Raw genomic sequence first — 22,438 nt, forward strand, 5'->3', positions numbered from 1 at the left:
ATGCAATATGACAGCCAGGATAGAAAGACTTTTATACATTTATATTTGACACCTGGCCATATTATCAGTCACCATGAGATCTTCTCTCCCGCTTTTAAAAACAGAGTATGCTGATTTCTATAACAAAGCTCCCTTCCCTTTACCCCGCCCCCCCCATACAAAAACCAAGTCATGGCCAGCAAATCACGGCAATGTGATAGGTCAAGGACAGGAAAGCACATTGAACAGGTGAGGACAATGAATACTCACTAGGAAGAGGAAAGGCTAGGGCACTCCTGGGGAGTTGGTTTTTACCACCTGAGAGATGGTGGGGGGGAGTTGTTTACATTATCATGAGATCTTGATCTATCTCATGACTGCTATTTACTTTGACAGTGCAGTTGAGACAAAGTTACCTCAAGAAAGCCCAGCCTTAGGTCATGTATTTGAAGCAAACAAAGCCAAAGGAGGAGAAGGAGATGGGCACTATCATTAGAGGGTGGGAGTTGTTTCTGTTACGCACTTGAGATAACTAGCTCACAGTAGGCTCACTGATGGGATATGAAGCATTCAAAACTTGTTTAAGAGCATATTTAAGGGGACTTCAAAAAAATCAGTGGAAAATGGAATGGAAAAATAATGGAGTGTTTTAACCCCCTCATATATATGTAGCTGATCCAGGCACAGATGTTTACATTCTAGCCCAAGCAGGCATGTAGGGCTTCTGTTTTTACTGAAAAGTTAATCATGTAAAAGATTGCTGGTGTGAAAACAGATCTTCTGCATTGGGTGGATTAGGTCAAAGCTGATGCCTTTGACCAACTGCGAGAAAGAATGCATTCTTTTGATTCCTCTTGGGTCTAAAATTCAAAAGCAGACAAAACTCAGTCATGTTAGTGATGAGGATAGTGGTAACCTTTCAAAGGAAAGGAGAAATCATGATTGGAGGAGGCCTAAGGATCATCTGCAGTGCTGGTTCTGATCCATTTCCTGACTGTGTGGTTGCTGGTAGCTGCCTTCGAGTCTGCTCCAGTTCATAACAGCGTCTTTACCACAGTGAGACACTGCCCAGCCCTGTGCCATCCTCACAATTGTCCTTTTGTGTGAGCTCGTTGTTGCAGCCACTGTGTCCATCCATCTTGTTGAGGGCCTTCCTCTTTCTCACTGCCCTCTTCTTCTCCAGTGACTGGTCTCTCCTGGTAACATGTCCAAAGTACGTGAGACAAAGGCTCACCCTCCTTGCCCTTAAGGAGCACTCTGGCTCTACATCTTCCAGCACAGATTTACTTGCTCTTTTGGCAACCCATGGTGCTTTCCAGTGTTCTTCACCAGGCACCACCGCTCAAAGGCATCCGTTCTTCTTTGGTCTTCCTGATTCAGTGTCCAACTCTCACTTGTTCACGAGCCGATTGAAAATGCCATGGCTTGGGTCAGGGCCGCCTTGTCCTAGGTGGTAGTAATGTCGATTTGTGATCATTCACTTACGTTTTAAGCACTTGTAATGAGCTCCACCACAACAAATGAGGCCTAATCCATCTCCTTCCCTCTTGAGGCTTATCCTAGAGCTGAAAGGCCCAGGGAGTGGGGTGAGATGCGTATCAGGGTGAGTGAATGGGTCTTTCCTTGCTGGGTGAGACTATAACCTCTGCTGATCTTCAGGCTTCTCCAGCTCTCGTTTAAGCTCGGGTCTGGAAGTAGGGGAGGCCCAGGTCCTATGCACAGCAGCGTTGGCAGTGTGCACCCATGTTCAGTGGAAGAGGGGGAAGGGTGGGTGCCTGTTCTCTTTTACCGTTTGGAAGTGCTTCTGAAACCATTCAGAAGCACCCCCTTGCCTAATGAACACAGTCACTGCCTCTCAAGGCTTAATGTTGCATGAAACAGATATGTGTGAAAATGGTATGGTAATAGTGGGCCCTAAAAATGGAACAGCTTTCCCAGGCTCAGCTTGATCTTTTCATCAATTTGTGTGACTAGAAAAATATCGCCTAGAATGCCCAGGCACCAGAGCATTTACGAGCCATTGGCTGCATGTGCAAAGTTAATTTGGCATCCGCTCAAGTAGCTGAAGGTTAGGATTTAGATGACCATAAACTGGATTTCTGGACTTACAGTTGGAACATTACAAATACAAAGTTTGTTTAGCGTAATATTAATAAACAAGATAAAGGAAATTCATGAATCTTTTAACCCTGTTTATCTTTCTGCACTTAATTTACTCATCTATGAAACATGATATATTCCCGTTTTTTTAATTATTTTTTACATATTCCCGTTTTTAAAGTAATTTGCTACTAGCATGATATCATTTATGTGCTAATCTGTCATTTTTAATATATATATAAATACCAACACCTACCATTAATTTGAGCCAATTGGCTCAAATTATGCATTTCACAAAACTTGGCTTTTCTGAAAGACCTACGTCAGTACCAAGGGGAATTTCCACTTTTGTGAGAAGCAGAGCTACATTGGTGTGTGAGAAGCAGAGCTGCATTGGTGTGTGAGAAGCAGAGCTACGTTGGTGTGTGAGAAGCAGAGCTGCATTGGTGTGTGAGAAGCAGAGCTACGTTGGTGTGTGAGAAGCAGAGCTGCATTGGTGTGTGAGAAGCAGAGCTACGTTGGTGTGTGAGAAGCAGAGCTACGTTGGTGTGTGAGAAGCAGAGCTACGTTGGTGTGTGAGAAGCAGAGCTACGTTGGTGTGTGAGAAGCAGAGCTGCATTGGTGTGTGAGAAGCAGAGCTGCGTTGGTGTGTGAGAAGCAGAGCTACGTTGGTGTGTGAGAAGCAGAGCTGCATTGGTGTGTGAGAAGCAGAGCTGCGTTGGTGTGTGATTGGCAGGGCGCCGCTAGAGGCCAAACGATACTGTCCAGCTCCTTCCCGGGACTGCACTGCACACACCTACTTGATGTATATGCCATGCTATGTTAAGCTTTACGTATTGTTGGGTATGATCTAGTAGGTTAGTTTGGGGGTCTGAGTACATGCCAAAAGGAATCATTCAGTTCACTAGAGATCGCTTTAAATAATTTTGCATGTATATTGTTCTTAGAATTCTAAGCTTAGATTAGTCATCAAAAGCCTTTTGTTTCACTGAAAGGGACTCATTTCAAAGGAAGACTACACACAAGTCAGTGCATGACTTGGTGTGGGGTTTGGTTTTGTTTTGTTTTTCTCTCACGATCTCGAGGCCCATTATTCTCAACCTCTAGAGCAGGGGTCCTCAAACTTTTTAAACAGGGGACCAGTTCACTGTCTGTCAGACCCGTTGGAGGGCTGGACTATAGTTTTTGTTTTATTTTTAAACTATGAACTAATTCCTATACACACTGCACATATCTTATTTTGAAGGGAAAAACAAACGGGCTAAAATACCTGGCGGGCTGGATAAATGTCCTTGGCGGCCGCATGTGGCCCATGGGTGGTAGTTTGAGGACCCCTGCTCTAGAGAATTGAAGAATGGAAAGTAAGTTTTGTGTTTGACATACAAGATGGCTTCAAAAAGTTTATGGAAAATTCTCTTGTAATTTCCTTTTTCAACAACTTTTTGAAGTTCCCTGGCAATGTCTTACCCCTCACCCAAAATGTCTGAGTCGTGGAAAAATTACTACAATATTATAGCTATATTCTTATTTTTTTCTCTCCCTCTTTCTCTCCTTAATTCCTTTTTTCCCCTCTCCCTACCATCTACCAATGCCACTAAATCTTGTCCTTTCTGTTTTGCATGTCCTTAAAGCTACCCTGGCCTGCTCGTGGTGCCCCAAGCTGTCCAGGACACCAGTTTACCAAGAGTAGCCCGCTGCTATCGACACAACCGCCTGCCTGTCGTGTGCTGGAAGAATGCAAGGAGCAGCGCCCTGCTGCTCCGCTCGGGAGGGTTCCACGGGAAAGGAGTGGTTGGTCTTTTCAAATCACAGAACTCCCCTCAGGCAGGTAAGCATCTCACTACGGTGCACTTACAAGCCTTCGCTTCAAAGTATTACCAAGAATACAAGAAAGAATAAGATCGGGAACGTCAGGTGCACCATACAGAGCAAGTACAACTGAAAACAGAACAATACTTGGCAATGTGGGGCTCCGCCTTGAATTTCACATCCTGTTGAATAGGCCATTCCCTTTTAGAAATGCTATCAATCAAGTTCTATGGTTTCAGCAGGTAGAACCCTGTGTCCTTTGATATCTTTTCTTCGTTGTCATCCATTTCAATCCTGAAAGTTGGCCACTGAAGACAGTTGGCTTGTAGCTCCCCTGAGGAATCTCCCAGGCAGCATGGTAGGAACGTTGGACTGCAGGCATACGTGTAAGTTGCAAAACCAAACAGATTATTTCAGGTACATTGATGAGCTTGGGTTACCTTTATTTCCAACTTTATTTTGTTGGTTTCTGATTTTATTTTTAACTTAATATACATTGATCATATTTCACATATTCCAGCGCACACATTCATTCAGTTACTCTCTTTGAAACAGGTGGGCATCTTACAGTTGACACATTAAGAAAGAATGGTGTCATCATTTAGTTTGCAGTGTTGTTTTTAGTCTAGGCACCTCGTTTTATTGTGCATTGCTGTCTTGCACTTCACAGATGATGTATTTTTTACAGAGTGAGGGTTTATGGCAACCTTGCATTGAGCAAGTGTGTCCACAACATTTTTCCAAGAACATGTGCTGTCTTCATGTTTCTGTGTCACATTTTCATCATTTTTGCAATACAGGGGGGCTTTAAAAAGTTCATGGAAAAAATAGAATGAAAAGTAATGGAATTTTGCCACAATTTTTTGAAACCCCCTCATTCCAGACTTTTTCATAATGTTGCACACTTAACAGACTACAGTATAGTGCACATACAGCTTTTACATGCACTGGGAAACAAAAGCATTCATTTGACCCAGCAGTAGTCTGAAATGGAACCTGCAATATCGCTGAAGTATGCCCCTATGTAAAATAACGGTGATCTTATAGTTCATGGCATCTCAGTGTTGATAAAATATAGTAATGTTAATTATTGATTTCCTATTCAGATTGTAAGAAAACTTCTTGTTTTCTACTGTCCCAGTGAGTTATTCCCAATGCCTGTTAAAGTGTCTGTGGAGCCCTGCTGGCATAGTGGTTACGTGTTGGGCTGCTTGCCACAAGGGCAGAAGTTCAAGACCAGCTGCCACCCCGAGGGAGAAAGATGGGGCTTCTACCCTCTTAATGAGTCATAGTCTCAAAAGCCCCCAGGGGCAGTTCTACCCTGCCCTACAGGGTCTCTGTAAGTCGGCATTGACTCTATCTGTGACCGCGAGTTTGGTTTCAGGTTTGGTTCAAGTGTCTGGACCAATTTCAGAGATTGTCTTGTGCTCCGGACAAACCAGATATGCCCTCCAAGCCGAAGACTGCTCCGTAATTGTCTCTATCTGGGTATACTTACTGTCCCTCTTGTAGAAGCACCAGAAAATCTAGCAAAAGTTGCTGCTATCTTCTGCCCATTACTCTCGGTTCTCCTCTTAGCAAACAAACCCCTGTTAGACCTATATGGCAGAACTGGAATAAAAGCTACTGGTGTTGACAGATTATCGCCTCTGCCCATTCTGGAATGCCAAGGGAACCCCTTCCATCCTCTGCGCCCTAACAGTAGCATGGGCTGGATGGCTGTTTTCAGTGGCTTGGCGAGTGAAAGCTAAGCACCTATGCTTGGAAGGGCACGGTTGTGGCTGCTTGTCAAGCTCCTGGGCTCTGTCTGGGAGGGGGGAAGGCAACGAAGAAGAAGGTGCAGTGAAACCAGCAGCATAGGAGGATTAGGCCCTGACTAGATTGGAGCTTTCAGTGGGACTGGCTTCTCAGTGTGGGTGTGGTCTCTTGGAGAATGTACAGGCAAAAAGTAAAATTTAGGTATGTGCTTGTTTTGCTGACCTAGAGACAGTTTGTTTTATTCAATATATTTTCCTTTTATAGCTCCTACCTCCTCTTTAGAATCTTTCAGTAACATAGAACAAGAGAAGTACTTGCAAGCCTTACTGAGCGCAGTGTCTGTCCATCAGAAACGCAGTGGCAACAGCACACTCACTGTCAGGCCAGCTCTTGCTCTGTCTCCAGGTAAGCCTTGATGATACCTTTTAAATTTTATTTTTCCATGGCTGTGGAAGGGTCGGATCTGTTCCTAGACTGAGTCTCTTGAATTATTTGCCCTGTTCCTTTCACGTGACCTTGTAAAGGTTTATCGGCAGGGCTACAATTTTAGCTCCTTTTACTGAGAACTAACAGTACCACTATTAATAATCTGGAAAATAAATTGTAACCCAATTGAGAGACTCAATTATTTTCCTTTCAAACTAGTAATAGAGAGGAAGTGTGGAATATAAAATCAGCAGGGGTCCTCTCCCTCAATCTGTTTTAAAATACTACTAAGACATTGTATATATAACTTAAACATATGTTTATTAAATGCATATCATGTATAAGCTTGAAATTTGAAAAATCATCATGTATAAGCTTGAAATTTCTGCAGCCTCTTTTGATTCACAGTACAGTTTGTTTTGACTAGATTTGGATGAAGCCATTAAGACTTGTACTAATATTCTGTTTCAGTTATCATGTGATGGGACCCCAAAGGGTCCATGTAGAGGTAACCCTAATGTGTTCAGACACAGGAGCATGTGACTTGAAAAGTTGATCTTCTTGGCTTAATCAGCTATTTGAATTAGCTCAACATAAGCAGAAAGTGGCTTTCCTTGTAAAGTAACACCATGCATGCCTTGCTTCGTTTATCATTAAATTCTCTGATTGCGTTTGCCAAACCTAACTCTCTGTAATCTTGCAAATGTGTGTTATCGCAGATGAAATAATAACATTGCCTTGTTATCTCTAATAAAGCTTTGGGTACTTAAAAAAGTACATTGTTTGGCAGCAATTAGACATGCTCCACATGAAGATAACTTTTTGTCATTTGAGTAATGTTAACCCGAACGACATGGTTTTCTTCTTCTTTTTGGCTGACTTTAGGGACTGAGAGGAGGCCTTCAAGAGTGTCCACTGTGCTTAAGCAGGTAGTGCCAGGACATTTGGATGTAAACCCATCCAATAGCTTTGCTCGAGGAGGTTAGTAAGATTGATTTTATAACTGGGCACTGATGTAAGCCAAAAGGCAGACAGCATTCATTGTTCGAGGTAGCAGATACTTTAACTCAACTAATTATGGTTCAAACTGTTCATAATTACTCTCTCCAAATGAATAATCAAATGTGTTACCAGCAGAGTGACGAGCGGTAGAATCGCTGTCGTGTATATTTGAGTTTGTGATGCGTCAGGAGGTGAAGGGAGCACTTCTGAATGGTGAGGCCACCCTCGGAGGATACCATGGCATGTAATGATGCTCCAGGTTTGCAGAGTAGACAGATTGAGCACTAGTATGGACAGACAGCGAGGGAGAAGTATTAGCTCACCAAAGGGCTGTGCCTCCCCTGGCTGTTATTTTACTCCTGACTTCTGAATCCTAGCCTCGAGGGTGGGATAGACTGATAGCTGAGTTTCTCTTTTTTCTCCTGAGCTGGGGCTGCTGGCATGAGGAAGTGGAGAAAGGCTGAGTATACATTCGCTCCTCTAAGCTCCACCGGGTGGTCCACTTTGGTCTCTGGAAGTTTATGTGAGATCTATCCCTTTACTTCCCAGAGGAAATTCCAGAGTAGGTATCCTGACTGTCACTATGAAGTCATAGGATCCTGGGCGCTTCCTCTCCCCATGTACAATTCCACAGCTCCTTGAAAACAAACCCAGGTGTGTTCTTGCTTCGGCTCCAGCAGCCTCACCAATGGAAAGCTCATTTCTCCCCACAGGGAGTTCCCTGTATGGTTAAGCAGCTCTGTTTCTTGGGAGGAATCCCCGGGGTGGTACAAATGGCTAAGCCCTCCACCCACCCAGAGACATTTCCGAAACCAGGCCTGCCTCCCAAAGGTCAGAGCCTTGAGACCTCACGCAGCAATGCTACTCTGGCACACGGGGTCCCCAGGAGCAGGAATGGACTAGACAGCAGCTGGTTAGGGGATGTTTATTTCTCTTGTTTTTGTTTATTTGTCAGACAAGTCTCTTTTGCTTGGATCTTAAATCTACCACTGTGTAACTTTTACACATTGGCCCGACCTCTGTGCTCTTAAAGTACGAAAGCAAGGCTGATCTCCTTCACTGCAGTTTTCCTGACGTGGTACTTGTTTCTGTTTTCTGCCTCTCTCCCGTTCAAGTGATTCTAGTCTACTCCCCATCTTTGTCATTCTCTGGCCTTTCACAGGGCTGAGCCCAGCACTCCTGAAGCGTTCGATTGCATGAGGCCTGGGCACACACTGTGTGTGTGTGTGTGTGTGTGTGTGTGTGTGTCTCTTTCTCTCTCTCACTCACACATTTTTGGTCTTTGCGGTATCCTGTTTGGGGACTTAAGTGTACTAGGTGCCATCCCTGTAACTGTCATCTTCCTGGATATGCAGTCACTTGAGGCCTTTGGATCCTATCTACCTAGTGCGTTAGCTATTTTCCCAAGCTTCTTGTCATCCGTGGCTTTGACCACTGTTCTCCTATGATCCGTTGTTTAAGAAAATGTTGAACAAGCCAGAGCTAAGGACAAAAGCCTATGGCACACCTGGCATAGAAGCCTCCCTGAAGAAAGCCCGCCCCTCTCTTACTGGACACTGGTTGTGGGTCCTCCTCCCAAAACGCTCACTCGGCTCACGTTTTCAAGCCTCTGCCAATCTTTTTAATTCAGTATTTGCCATTCTTTCAGCCTGTTAACCAGATTACAAAAAAAAGTATATGGTTAGATGAATGCTTTTTTTTCTAAGTACTAATAAATAAGCCATTAATAACCCTGTCTGGTTTAGAATCAACATTAAAAAGCTCTAGTTAATAAAATCTACTCTCCCCACCAGGCGCCTCCCTGCACGCACACACCCCGCCCCTCTTAAAGCCCTGTCTTATCTGCTCATCTCCTGGCAAGTCCCCTTGGCTCTTTGGATACTTCATCCTCATTAGAATGTGGTCCAACAGCAGCGTTTCCTAAGGGCTTTCTTGATCTTCTCTTAATTCATGTATCAAGCTATGCAGAGGCTCATATGTAGCTAGCTATAAAATTTTCAAATACCTTTATTTTACATTGAAGATACAAACATATTTCTTCTCATCTATCCTTGTGATTTTGAACTAAAGTTGATGTAGTCGACTTTCTCCCACACTTCTTGGTATTTCCAGTGCCAAGAATTCTTCTAACTCTGGTCAGATTGTAGTTCAAAATTGCATCTTCCCTCATGCTGTATTTACCATGAGAAAGCGTATGCTACTTGCATGCCAGTAATTTTCCGTTTTACTTTTAGTAGACGACAACTTCCAACAGATGTCTGCTTAGCTGGACCTCTCCCACTCCACACTTGGCTGTTGTGTTTTGCTCTTGTAAACTTCATTGGGAACATTATCCATTCCTCTGTTTGGCCAGATGACCTGTTACATAAATTTGAGCAACAAAAGTGTCTTTTCTTTTATGTTGCTACCTAAGACTTATGAATTTTTCACCCAGTTGTTTCAACTATGGTATGCTCGCTCCTTTTGGACTGGCCTCAGACTCATAGCTAATGGGTATATTCCAATCACGAGTCCCTTCTCTGCTAGCCTCAGAGATCTCCAGGGAGGCTATATTTACTCCTTTGGGTGTAGATCTCCCTTTTGATTGTAATCTATTCTGTGTACATCTTGGGCTATAAGTATTGTTTCTGAAACTCCTCCCAAATATTTTCTACTGAATATCACAGGTTGCTACTACTTGGCCTAAGGTAGTGTGTTAGTCAAGGTAGACTAGAGACACAAATCCAGGGAGTCATGCATGTGTATCATAAAGAACTTGATATAAAAGAGCAATTGTATATTGAGGAAACATCCCAACCCCGTCCAGTTCACGTCCATAAGTCCGATATTAGCCCAAATGTCCAATACCATTCTATAAATTTCTCTTCAGACTTACACAACACATGCAATGACGCTAAATGCAGAATAATCACAGACCAGTGGGTAGAAAGTCTTGTGGATCCAGTGGTGGTGGAAGCATCCAGCTCCAGGGCTCTGGCTCCAAGTGGCTAGTCAATAGGAATGTGTAACAGTGGGAGTCTGTCTGGCCTCTAGTGAGCTATTTATCTCAATTGCACCTCCAATTGAAGTCATCAAGCTACGACCTGATTTGTCAAGCTAAACGCCACCCCTGCACTCTTAATAATCTCAAGTTGACACCAGATATATTATAACTACCACAGGCAGGAAGATAATGGCATATGCTTTAGGTCTAGGCCATTAATTACCAAGTCCTCTTGATCATGACTCAGAGGAAGAACTGTGTTTTACATCCTAAATGTATACACACATACACATTTGTCACAATGTAAGATAAGTCACAGTGCAGAATGTGGATATATGATAAAACAAAAGTTTTATGAAAATATACTCATCCATACCACATGCAGTGTGTAAAATATTTTGAATTTTGTTTCTGTTTTTGAAAATACTGGTTGGACTTACTAAAATTTTTTAATAGTCCCTTAAAGGGGGTCTGCAGTTTGGGAAACACTGCTTTAGAACCTTAACAGGTGTACTATGCTCAGAACAAACACTTTGACCTAAGAGTCGTCACTCAGGAAATCGAAGTATACCTTCCCACCACCAAGAGAGTAGTGCAGTTCCTTCAGTTACCTTGCCCTCCAAATAAGATGACAATTCTCAACCCCTTCTGCTGGTCTCATAGCAGCATTGGCAGACTTCCTTTGAAGGGGTAAGCACTCCCCTTTTCACTCTCCTGATGCAAATGAATTGAGAAGAAGCCAAAGGCTAGGGCTACCGCCACTCACAATGTATTGATTTGCAAAAAAGGAAATAACAAATGTCTTGGGCCTCTGAGGTATATCAGGCTCTTGAGTCTGTTGCAGGATAGATCAAAGAACCGACATGATTTGTTTGGTCTCTGCCCTTGAGATCACACCATCTAATTGAGTTAGAGAATGTGCAGCTAGTCTCAATGTGATGTGATAAGAACTCCCTACATCAAATACCACTCCTTACATGACTGCCGGGGACAGCCGGAGTCAGCACTGAAGAAAGTACTGAAACTATTCCAGGCAGAGGGGCAAACCTGAGAAAGTGTGCTCTGTCCCGGGCACAGTACCTCTGGATCAGGGACCGCTGGCGACTTACTGGACTCATCTAGGGGGCTCATGTCCCAGTAATAACACAGAGTCTTGTCAGAAAGGGGCCCAGTTGGCCAGTACACAGAGCCTTTGTGCCTTTGCCCTGCTGCCTCAAGTCTGCTCTTCAGAGCATGGTCTGTGTGCCACCAGCCAGCCAGTGCCTCTACTGACTTGAGTCCCTGCCTCCACATGAATGAAAAATCACATTCAGTTTTTCTCTTACCAAATTAATGTGTCATATTTTATAGTTTTGTAGTCTCCATTTTAGCACTACTGCTGTTAAAGTCTAAAATCCTGAATAAACAGAATACAATTCCCCTTAATTGACTTAAACAATTCCTTTAGTCAGGAAGTTATGATGTGACTACCCAGCCGTGCTCACCCTGTGGGTCGCGACCCCTTTGGAGGTCAAAGGACCCTTTCACAGGGTCGTCCAGTTCATAATTACAGTGAGGAAGCAGCAACAAAAATAATTTGATGGTTGGGGGGGGGTCACCACAACATGAGGAACTGTATGAAAGGGTCACGGCATTAGGAAGGTTGAGAACCACTGCCCTAACCAATTGCTAGCCATTTTTGTTGTTACCAGGTAAGTTTTGCCATAGTTGAGAAGCACTTTCTTTCTGATGGGAAAAAAAAATATATATATACACATTACTCAAATTACAAAAGTATTATCTCTGCCTATTGTTTTGGTGCCGTGGGGATTTTAGAAGAAGGCATTACTTCGATCATCACAAGCTGTGGGATTAGTGGTTTGGGGCATTGTCCCAGAAACTCAAATACTGATGTTTACAACTGTGTGCTTAAGGAAAAGAAATGTCATTCCAAGCTGAAAAGAGAAGGAAGATTGTGTGGCAATGCTCAATGCTCTGTAGCAACAACATGCCCTTAGCTATCCCAAATGGCTTCTAGAGCTTTCGCTGTGCCCTGGTGTGATGACCTTGCTCAAAGAACAAATGGTCGTTCCGCAAATAGCAGTTGCCAACCAATCAACCCTCATAAACACTAGGGCCAGTGTATTCCTAACATTCACACGCCCCAAATTCCTCAGTGAATAAGACTAAGGAATTTTGAATTATTATATCAATTTGACTCTCCCTCAATTAAAATCTCCTAAAGCTGATTCCATTTGGTGTAATTTTTCAGTGGTGCTTTTCTGCTGTGCTGCCCATCTCATTGTGCTTTCAGTCTTTATAAGCAGGTGCTGAAATTTCATGTGACAAGCACTCAGTCTGCGTGTGTGTGTGCGCGCGCGCGCGCGCAGCTTTTTACTTATTAGCGGGATCTTCTACCTTTACAATGTGTACATTTGTTTCCTGGGTTAACTTAAGTTTTAAAACTGAATAACTTGTCTCTTCTCTTACCCACTCTGCTCTGGCGTTTGCTGCTGGCTGCATTTCACGCCTTCTCTTTCTTTAACCTTACCTTACCAGTGCTTGAATACAGAGATAAATGCTTTACTCAGTCAAATCCCACATCTTCAGCTAAGGGAAGAGTTCATAATAACCAAGGTACTGTATATTCATCCTTCCCCACACATCACTTTGCCTAACCATCTTCCTGTGAAAGCATCTGTTGCCAATGACGTCCCCCCCACATTTGTTTGTCAAATTATGCCCTTGATTCTCACCCACATTCGGAATGTCCTCTGTCATTCCATTTTCAAAAGCTTTGCAAGATCAATCCTTGCCATCACACCTAGGTGAATCTCAAAGGTTATCTAAAAAGACTCATCCGTGTTAGCCAGAAGTCCACGGGGAAAAGCTTAGGTTTTCGTTCTTGAAATTAGGCTTCTGACCCCATGACTAGTTCTAAGGAGAGAGGCGCCAGTGATATTTAGCGTGGTGGCGCATAGTCACCTGGAAAGGTGGCTTGATGTGACCTCTGGGAGAGATGAAGAGCAGGTCCGACCCTCAAGAAGGCTGCTTTGAGGGAGGCATTTCCGTATGTGGCGATGGCCCTGCGGGCTTGGCGCTGAGATAGGCGCTCTGTGGCTCTGAAGTCACCCTAGGGTGACTCAAGCTTGTGAGCATGGGGTCACCCTTGGATTTAATCCTCAGTCGCCTCACTTGCATATGGAAATTCTTGATTTTCCTAATTAATAGATGCTCCTAGTGACTTAGTAGGGCCTTTCTCATAGAAGACCTGCTTCTGGCTGCACACTTGAAAGAAAACCTCCTACAAGCCCACAAATGCCTGTTACTAAATGTATAGCTTCTCGTTATATTTCATGGAGATTGAAGGAGAAAAGACAATAGAATAATCTTTGGTAACTTAGAGTTACATAATTTGGGTATAGTATACAGATCTTAATTCCAAAGCCAACCTCAGATTAAAGTAAGGGTTGGTAGATGTCTAATTCATTTCCGAATAAGATTTCTTATTGAATGGACTGAATAAGGTACAGGAATGTTCCTTACTTCTTTCATGAAGCCCTAAGAAAGGAATTTCCTCAGTTTTCTCCTCCCTTGGCCACAGTGCTGCCTCCTGCCTGCACTTTCGCTTATTGCTTTTGTGGTTAGTGCACTTTTTCTATTTATGATTCTACCCAGGACTCGCTTAAAATGCTGAATGTATCTTCAAATATCAAAATAGGATTGACTGGGTGACTTCTTAGGTTTCACCAAGCCTGAGATTGCGTGGTTTTAAAATGTTATTTGAATAAGGCTTAGATGCTGTCAAAGTAAATGACAAATGCCTGCTACGATCTCATGAGTAGATTAATTAACGTATTCTAACACGTGCCTTCTGAGCATGCTCCTGTCTCCGTGTTCAGTGGCATTTCCACACCAGATCATCTCACCCAACTCTTTTGGCTTCTGTGAAGGTGTGTGGGCAAGTCTACGCTCTAGCGCCCGCCTGATCGGCTCTCCAACATCCTTCATTGATGTTGGCGCCCGGCTGGCAGGCAAGGATCACCCGGCCTCCTTTAATAACAGCGCCTACCTACAAAACCAGCTCTTGAAACGCCAAGCCGCCCTTTACATATTTGGTGAAAAGTCACAACTAAGGGTAAGAGTTCTTGTTCTCACTTGGAAACTTTATAGATGCACTAAGACAGCTTATAAAACATATGTCACACATTTTTTAGCATGAATTCTTAATCTGGAGTTAAAATCGGTCTCAAAATATGTATGTTGCATACTTAACAAGGACACATATGTACCAGGGGCTTTAAAATAGTGCTTTCGTCTCTTCATTCTCTTTTCTTATGAATTTTGTGAAAGCCCCTTGTATGTGCTTACTTGAACATCTACTGGCCATGAAAATAAAAACTTGTTCATAGTAATTTGGGAGAAAAGACTACAATATACTTCTGAGAAATCAAGCCCTGAGCCCCCGCTGGAGCACACAGTTCTCTTGATGCCCATGAGCTCCCCAGTGTCGGGGTCCACTCCACATTCACGGATTGCTTTACTCACAACGCTAAAGTCAGGATACGCCTGTGGGACATCAGGAAATGGGCATTCCGAGAGCCAGGGTAAAGCCGTATGCAAGCTGGTGGCATCCCCTGGATGCAGCTGCCACAGCTGGCTCTGCCGATGGCAAGGCCTGGAGAAAGAGAGGAACGTGCCCTAATTGCCGAGAGTCGAAAAAATCCATACAGTCTGATTCTTAACAGCTTTATTCGTATTAATTTTTGTGCTAAGGAGCTTTACTACATACAGGTCCCATAAATTATAAAGGTAGACTTTCTCTCCCAAGGCAGTGATAATTCCTAGAATTTAATATTTTCACGATTCACAGATTACAAAGGAAATTGCATTACTCCTGACAGGTTTTATCTAGGAAATGAAAATACTTGTTAATTCCGAAATCTCCCCGAGCTCATTCTAGTCCTCCAGCCAGCACCGAGCAATCCCGACACCCCTGTGACTGAGCCACGGATCAGAGCTATGAGAGCAGCACGCTCAGCTACCTCTGCCTCCTCTGCAGGCTCCCACAAGCGCCAGTGGCTGAGTCAGCGCTTCTGCAGTCAAATGGATGTGACAGACCTCCTCCCACCGCCTGATCTGCTTTAATCTCTTAGTCACCCACATGTAGGGTAAAGGGCACCGTCCATTCTGAAGGCTGCAAACAAGTCTTCTGCTACATTTCATGCCCAGAAAAGCGCTGTGCCACTTTCCAGCAGCAACCCGGGCTTCCCTGCTCAGGCTCCTCAGCGCCGGCATCTTTTCTGCAGCACCTGCCACGCTTCAGCACATCGCTTACTCCTGTGGTTTGATGCGGAAGCCAGACTGGCCACTAGGAACTTGCTCTTCCTCTTCCTTTCTTCCTTTGTTTTGTGGCTTCCTCTCTTCTGTCCTTTCTTCCTCTCGTTAGTAATTCTACTACGATTCAGTCATCCTGTGCCCTTTTTCACGTCCCTTTCCTCAGCCAGTCCTGACTCTGGGGGCCTCTCTGCCTCCCCGTGTGTGCCTTGCTCACACTGCCCGCACACCTTTGCCTTCCAGCAAAGGAAACCTGAGCAGGAAGGTAGTGAGAGTGACTCAGTCCAAAACCAGCTTGAACTGGGTCCTCTCGACACCTTTGTAAGGAGCCTTGGCAGCACTGCATCAAGCATGTGGCTGACAACCTAAAAGTCTGCCCACTCGAACCCACCAGCCACTTCCCAGGAGAAGGATGCCGCAGTCTTTGTTCACAGAGCTTCACCAACTTGGAAAACCCTATCCGGCAGTTCTCCATCCGACAGGCAACCCAACAGCAACGGGTCGTGGTTGGAGACCTTATAGAATTCACATGCTTGAGTGCGTTAGGGAGAAAGACAAAGCTTACTACTTCCATAAGGAGTTAGAGTCTTGGGAACCCACAGGAGCGGTTCTACCCGCCCTACACGGCCACTGTGAGTCAGAATCAACTTGATGTCAGAGAGTTTGGTTTTTTATTAGCACTTTTATTACCAGAAAATGTCCTTATGACCTACTATGTGCTCCATATTATGCTTGCTATCTCGTGATTTATACGAGAGAGAGGTATCTGTAGCTCATGTATAGTTGGGAAGTGGAAGGCAATCTAGTTTTCCTGCAAAATAAACTGCCTTTTTAAATTATAAGATTAAAAATTTTTAAACTAATAGGAATTCATGTATATTTTAAGTTGTTTTCTTAAGCAATACCGAATGTTTCTGTGTTGTATATTTTAATTACGATTTAGCATCCATATTGTTGAATGTTTAGGTTTATTACTTGATATTCTATATGTAAAATTACAATTGTGATATTAAGCATAGTGTCTTTTATCCAATTATTATTTTACCAGTTTTTTTTTCTATATTTCACATTATTTCTTTGTGACCAATTCCTATAAGTGGAATTACTAAGACAAAGAATATAAACATTTTTTGTTTCTTGATACATATTGAAAGTGCTATTAAAAACCTTTGGCTTTTTCTTTTGAAACTTTAATGGGCCATCCTATACGTACTAAGGTAACAAGCATACAATACTAAAAGCCCTCTGTGCAGGAATCGACGTGACGGCTGTGGAGTTGGTTTGGTCTGGAGTATCTATAAGGCCTTGCCAGAATCCTTACTCTCAGGAAAGCAAATGATCCAACAGAGTGATTCAGGCAGCATGTGAAAAATGATGGAATAAATCTGAGAAAATTAATCCATGCTTTGGCATAAGAAGTTAGAGGACTTGGGGGGAAATGAGCAGCCGATATTAAGGGCTCAAGTAGAAGGCAAATGTTTTGAGAATGATGATGGCAACAAATGTACATAAGTGCTTGACACAATGGATGGATGTTGGGATTGTGATAAAGAGTCGTATGAGCTCCCAATAAAATGATTTTTAAAAAAGAAGTTAGAGGACTTTTAAATAACCAGATTATAAAAGTAAAATAAAATATACCAATGGACCATCAGTATTACATTCTTTAATTACAGATGCAATAGCCAGTCACTCACATCGAATGAACTCTGTGTGGATTTAAATTTCAAATGATAAAAGTACTCAAGTACAAAAGTATTCAAGTTAAATACAGACTGGTACATGTGCCTCCTTGTATTGAAAAAGATCATCTCAATGCTAGAAATCAACACAATTTGAACCTTTTGTTGACAACCTTGTACCTTACTGCTGGCTTTATAAGCTCAATCTCAGTGTTACCAGCCTTGGGGACAGTAGAATAGTGATTTTTACTTCCTTTTTCACGTTATCTTTGCTTTTAAATTTTTTCTTATCACTAGGGCTTCTTTTTCATTTTTACAGTCAATATGTTTTATCCACATCACAAGAAACAATTATTTACATGTCTGAAAACAAATATGTAGAGATCTGGAACCCCAAGAATATATTACCGTCTCATTTACAGTGTATATATTGGGGAGACTCAATTTGTTGGATGTGCACGTGTCATTGGTTTCTCTTTAAACTTTCAGGTTCATAGCCAAGTCACTGACTTACATTTGGTGCTCTAACCCCATCACGTTCGGCCACCAGTAGCCTGTTCAAGTTCTTAAAATTACAGCATTTTAAAACTAAATCATCTACGGGAGAGTTGACCTGCCATCCCAGGGCAAGCTGGGCAACTTCCTGAAGGGATCTTTCCAGAAGTACTGACTCAGTAGCCACACAGCCTGACTGCCTGTATGCATCAGAGCTGCGGCTGCTGCTTGGCCTCAACAGCTCCATGCCTCTCAGCATTGCCCGAGCAGAAGCACTGCTCTTTTAGGCATGTCACGTTATCTGCCTGACTCTCTGCATCTCCACCCACAGAGCTTCAAGTTAGAGTTCGCGTTGAACTGTGAGTTTGTTCCTGTGGAATTCCATGACATCCGACAAGTGAAGGCCAGCTTCAAAAAGCTCGTGAGGGCTTGTGTCCCGAGCACCGTCCCCTCCGACTCAGAAGTGGCCTTCCTGAAAGCCCTGGGCAACTCCGAGTGGTTCCCCCAGGTAACGTCTGCAGCAGCCTGTCTGACCCCAGAGAGTCAGTATCCGAGGAAAGCCTCCCATCCCTCACCAGCCCATGTTCCCCCCTTCATCCCGTGCCCTCTGAAAGGGCCTTTCATGTCTAGGAAACCAAATGGCACAGCAGATGGGACAGGAAAGTTCTTGATCCCCGGGTCCAAGGAATCTGTGTGTAACTGCTGGTTTGCTCTCAGTCCCAAACTGTGCCCTCTCTCTGTGTGACTGACAGTCAATCGTGTCTTTGTGGTGGAAACGTTCTGATGCACAGCAGATGTAATGGGAAAATATTTGATGCTGACCTCATGAGAATGCAGGGCAGGATGTGATTTCTGCTTTGTCTCCTACTTTCTCACCTTTCTGTTCGTTGGTTGGCCCTGCTTGTTCCATGTCTCTAGATTTGAGATTCACACCCACAAAAGGCACAGTGAGTGGTAGGCCCTGGAGACGGCCTGAGTTTTCAGAGAAACCACATAGCCTTCCTTCAGCTAAGTTGGGGATGTTTCTAATTAGCTTTGACCGAGAACTTATGGAGAAATGTGTGTGTCAGCACGTATGCTCACATTTCTTCCAGTGCGCAGAAGCCCAGCCTTGAGGCGCCTGATTGTTCCTCCCCCTGCCCCACCCGCTCCCGAGTTCCTAGCCCCTCTGTCCCCTGCCCCATCCACCTCCAGGCTGACTTGCTCTTCAGCTGTGTTTTCTCACAGCACATTGGCCTAAGAGTCGGGGAAACCAGGACGTGACGTGAGAACCCAGAGCCTCCAGGAGCTTGGACAATAAAGAAACGTAGCCACGTGTACACTTATCTATAAATAGACACCACGATGTTCATTGCTATGAAAGCAATTCAGAGTATTGATACTCATGGAAAAAGCTGATGGGTGGGTGCATCCTGTCCTCCCCAAGCTATGAGTCCCTCGACTCAACCTATCTGTGCTTTTTGCCCCAAACCTGTGCAAAAGTAGGTCCTTATCAGGATTTATTTAGTGATTGAAGACAGCTTAAAATATCGCCTCACAATGGTGGTAGATGCACACAATAGAAACTCGTCAGCCCCTAAGAGAAATGGACTTCTGACGCCTCCCACTACCCAGATGAGCTGTGAAAATAAGCTGCCCAAAAGATGTCCGAGGGAGCTCACTTATTTGAAATAAGTGTCTAGGAATCACAGGTTCTTAGTGATTGCTGGGGAAAGGAGGGGCGTTTAGTTTAGACACCACTGAGCTATGCTATTGGTGTTGAAGCACTTTGGAAGTAGACACCGAGAAAGGTTGCTCACCTTGAAAAAAAGGTGATCAACGTCACTGGGCTGTACAGCTGGACCTTGAGGTGGCGCAGGCTTGTGACGTGCATGTGCTGTGTATACCCCTGTAAAGTGCATCTGTTGATGGGACCGGGCCTTGGGTCCTGGAGCTTCCTCCTCCCTTGGGAGGCTGGCTTTACAAGGGAACTCCACTTTTAGATGGACGTTGAGCTTCAGAGCTCTCAGGCCTGGGACAGCTGTGAGGCAGGCACAAGGAGGGAGGAGCGCCCGTTGCTATGCAGGACACGTGCCTCGTTCCTGTACTGGAAGCGGCCCACTCCTGCTGGAAATCTGTTTAAGTTCAGAGCTGAAATCACACTGTGGATTATGTCGTGTGGTGTTTAAAGTGTTCAAGCTAGAAGGTTGCACATTTGATTTTGAAAGCTCTGTGCTGTGCTCACATCCCAGGTGTTCACTGGGGACTTTAATCCGCTGTTTTAGTTTTAAAAAGCAAAACACACATACAAGTTTTCTTCCCATCTCTTATTCATTTCAGGCAAATTAGGAGTATCTTTTGGAGACATGGTTCCCTTCCCACAGATTCCTTATGAAAGGTGCAGTCCCGTTTTTAGGAACTTTGAAAAGTTGTATAACTGTTGCCACTATGTCGTTCCAGAAAAAAGAGAATTCTCTGGAATAGAACTTACTATGTCAGACATTTTCTTTTTGATTTTTAATTCAATAACTGTTGGGAGGGCCACAGACAGTCACTGTCCCTTTTACTCTAGAATTACGGCGCTTTCAGTGTTTACGGAATCATGTGAGGCCAGTTGACTTTATTGACATATGCGTAAATGGGTCTGCTTTGTCCGAGTGCATTCACCTCTACCCTGATGTGTCGGTCTAAAGTTGTTTGTCCTTTGTGCTCAGAAAGCACTTGGTCTAATTGTGGCCTCCTTTCCTGTCTCTTAGCTTCACAAGATACTGCAGCTGGCCGTGGTGGTGTCGGAAGTACTTGAGAAGGGCTCTTCAGTGTTGGTCTGTCTGGAGGAAGGCTGGGACATCACTGCACAAGTAAATAGGAAGACATTTTGGATGTTTAAGTTATCTTTGTGTTTGTTTCAGTTAAGTTGTTTTTCAGTTCTGTAGGTGATTCTTTTGTCTATGACTATTGCCTGTATGGATGAGAAAGTCTCAGGTTAAACCCCACCTGGTCTCAGCCCCGCAGACACTCCGTGTGCCTGTGCAGATAGAGCCCTTGACCAGTACACCGGGGGGTGGACTATTCTTCCTGGGTTTGGTCAGCTATTTCTCTGGCTCTCGCTATACTCCTTCGAGACTAAAGAGTATGCGTACAAACTACATGAAGATATGAATCTGTAGCTAAAAAAAATAAACCCAAAGCTTTGAACTGAACCTCTAGCCTCGTTGATTAATCTATGTGAAGGCCACAGTCCACAAGCTGGCCCATTAAAAATGTAAATCTTCAGTCCCTGAATTAAAAGTGCAGCCAAACCAAACCTGTTTGTGTTCACTGGGAAGTGTGCAGAATTCATTTGATTAGGTATCCTGGAAAAGTCAGTGAACAGATTTGCTACCCAGGTAATTTTACTTACAGGCTAGCTGCCGTACAAAAGCAGCGCTTGTGTTTGAGCAACGGGACTCTTTGCGGACTGAAAGTAATGGAATGACCATCTTGTCTGTACCCTAGGTGACATCTCTGGTTCAGTTACTCAGTGATCCCTTTTATAGGACACTTGAAGGCTTCCAGATGCTGGTGGAAAAAGAGTGGCTATCTTTTGGTCATAAGTTCAGTCAGCGGAGCAGCTTGACGCTCAACTCTCAGGGCAGTGGCTTTGCTCCGGTCTTCTTGCAGTTTTTAGACTGCGTGCACCAGGTAAGTGAAGTGAACCTCAACAGACTTGATCTGAAAGAAAAGAACAAGCATTTCTCGGGCCGAATGGGTGCCTTCCTGTAAGAACTGATGAACGCAGCCAAGCACACGCCCCTGGGGATGAGGAAAGAGCAACCAGCCTCCAAACTAGAAGACTAGCCGAGCTGGTCTTTGAGCTCAGCGCCAGTCAAGGTCGCCAGAATTCAAGTTACCATTTCCAAAGAGGGGCAGCAAACTTGGACTTGCTCTTCAAGAAACTCTGACCTAGGGTGGAATAGCGAAAGCATACAGAGAGTACCCAGGTCTGAAATTTAGTACAGATCCTGCTCACATGTTAGACAGCTGAACCTGCAGAGAATGAATCAGGGCCCCGTCAGGCAGCCTAGTTGGTTGAGAGCACCGGCTCAGTTCTACAGAGTGGCCCAATCAGGGCTAATCAAGGGGCCAGACCAACACTCAGGTCTCTGATTAGGCAAGTGGGTGGGGGGCGGGGTAGGTGTGTGCAAGGAAACATCGGGGAAGAGTGAATATTCCAAGCTCCTTCCTGTCCACATCAGACACACACCTCTTGAAGGCTGGGGCCTTGGTCAGGATTTGCTTGAGATTTGGGTGGTTACTGGGCTTGCAGATTGAAGGCATTGACACTAGTGGCTAAATTGACCACAAGGTGGAATAGAAATTATCAGCCTGGTTTCATCCACACCACAGTCCCAGGGTCAAGTAATGGATTCTGTCATGTATTTGCTAGAGATGTGAACATTTGTTGAAAGGTAGAAATATTTTTAAGAACCAGAATTAGAAACAGGTCTTCTGAAGAGGCCAGATTTGTATGTAATTATATTTTGTTTTGTCTTACTCTTATTAATCACTTGAGCAGTTTCATTAATTCACTGTATACTTATTTTAAATAACAGCTTTATTTAGATAACTTACATACGATACTATTCCCCCATTTACAGTGTACAAGCCAATGGTGTTTAGTTTATTTTCCAAGCTGTACCACCATCATGATAATCAACTTTAGCACATTTTCTTCAGAGGGAAAAGAAACTCTAGGCCCATTAAGCAATCACTACCTATTTCTCCACCCACCATTCATGCTTTCCAAGTGCTCCAGTCAGCTTCTCAAAGGAGAGACCTGCTGAACAATTCCAGCTGGCTCTGTCCAGAGAGTGTGTGGAGGAGCTGGTCACAAAGGACAGTGTGTACTTTCAAATTTGAAGCAAGTGGT

At 43.9% G+C, this 22,438-nt stretch overlaps 1 protein-coding gene across 3 annotated transcripts in view; it reads left to right on the top strand.

Annotated features, from left to right (window-relative positions):
* SBF2 (SET binding factor 2) overlaps positions 1 to 22,438 on the top strand; it is a 384,097-nt gene that overhangs the window by 333,263 nt on the left and 28,396 nt on the right. For all 3 annotated transcript variants that reach the window (XM_075546087.1, XM_075546088.1, XM_075546089.1), the window contains 6 exons: positions 3,711 to 3,907; positions 5,911 to 6,051; positions 13,990 to 14,174; positions 17,882 to 18,058; positions 20,286 to 20,387; positions 21,025 to 21,210. In XM_075546087.1, the coding sequence (XP_075402202.1) occupies positions 3,711 to 3,907; positions 5,911 to 6,051; positions 13,990 to 14,174; positions 17,882 to 18,058; positions 20,286 to 20,387; positions 21,025 to 21,210 (988 nt within the window). The remainder of the gene's footprint in view (positions 1 to 3,710; positions 3,908 to 5,910; positions 6,052 to 13,989; positions 14,175 to 17,881; positions 18,059 to 20,285; positions 20,388 to 21,024; positions 21,211 to 22,438) is intronic.

The sequence above is a fragment of the Tenrec ecaudatus genome, chromosome 4 (assembly GCF_050624435.1).
Source record: "Tenrec ecaudatus isolate mTenEca1 chromosome 4, mTenEca1.hap1, whole genome shotgun sequence".
Taxonomy (NCBI): Eukaryota; Metazoa; Chordata; class Mammalia; order Afrosoricida; family Tenrecidae; genus Tenrec; species Tenrec ecaudatus.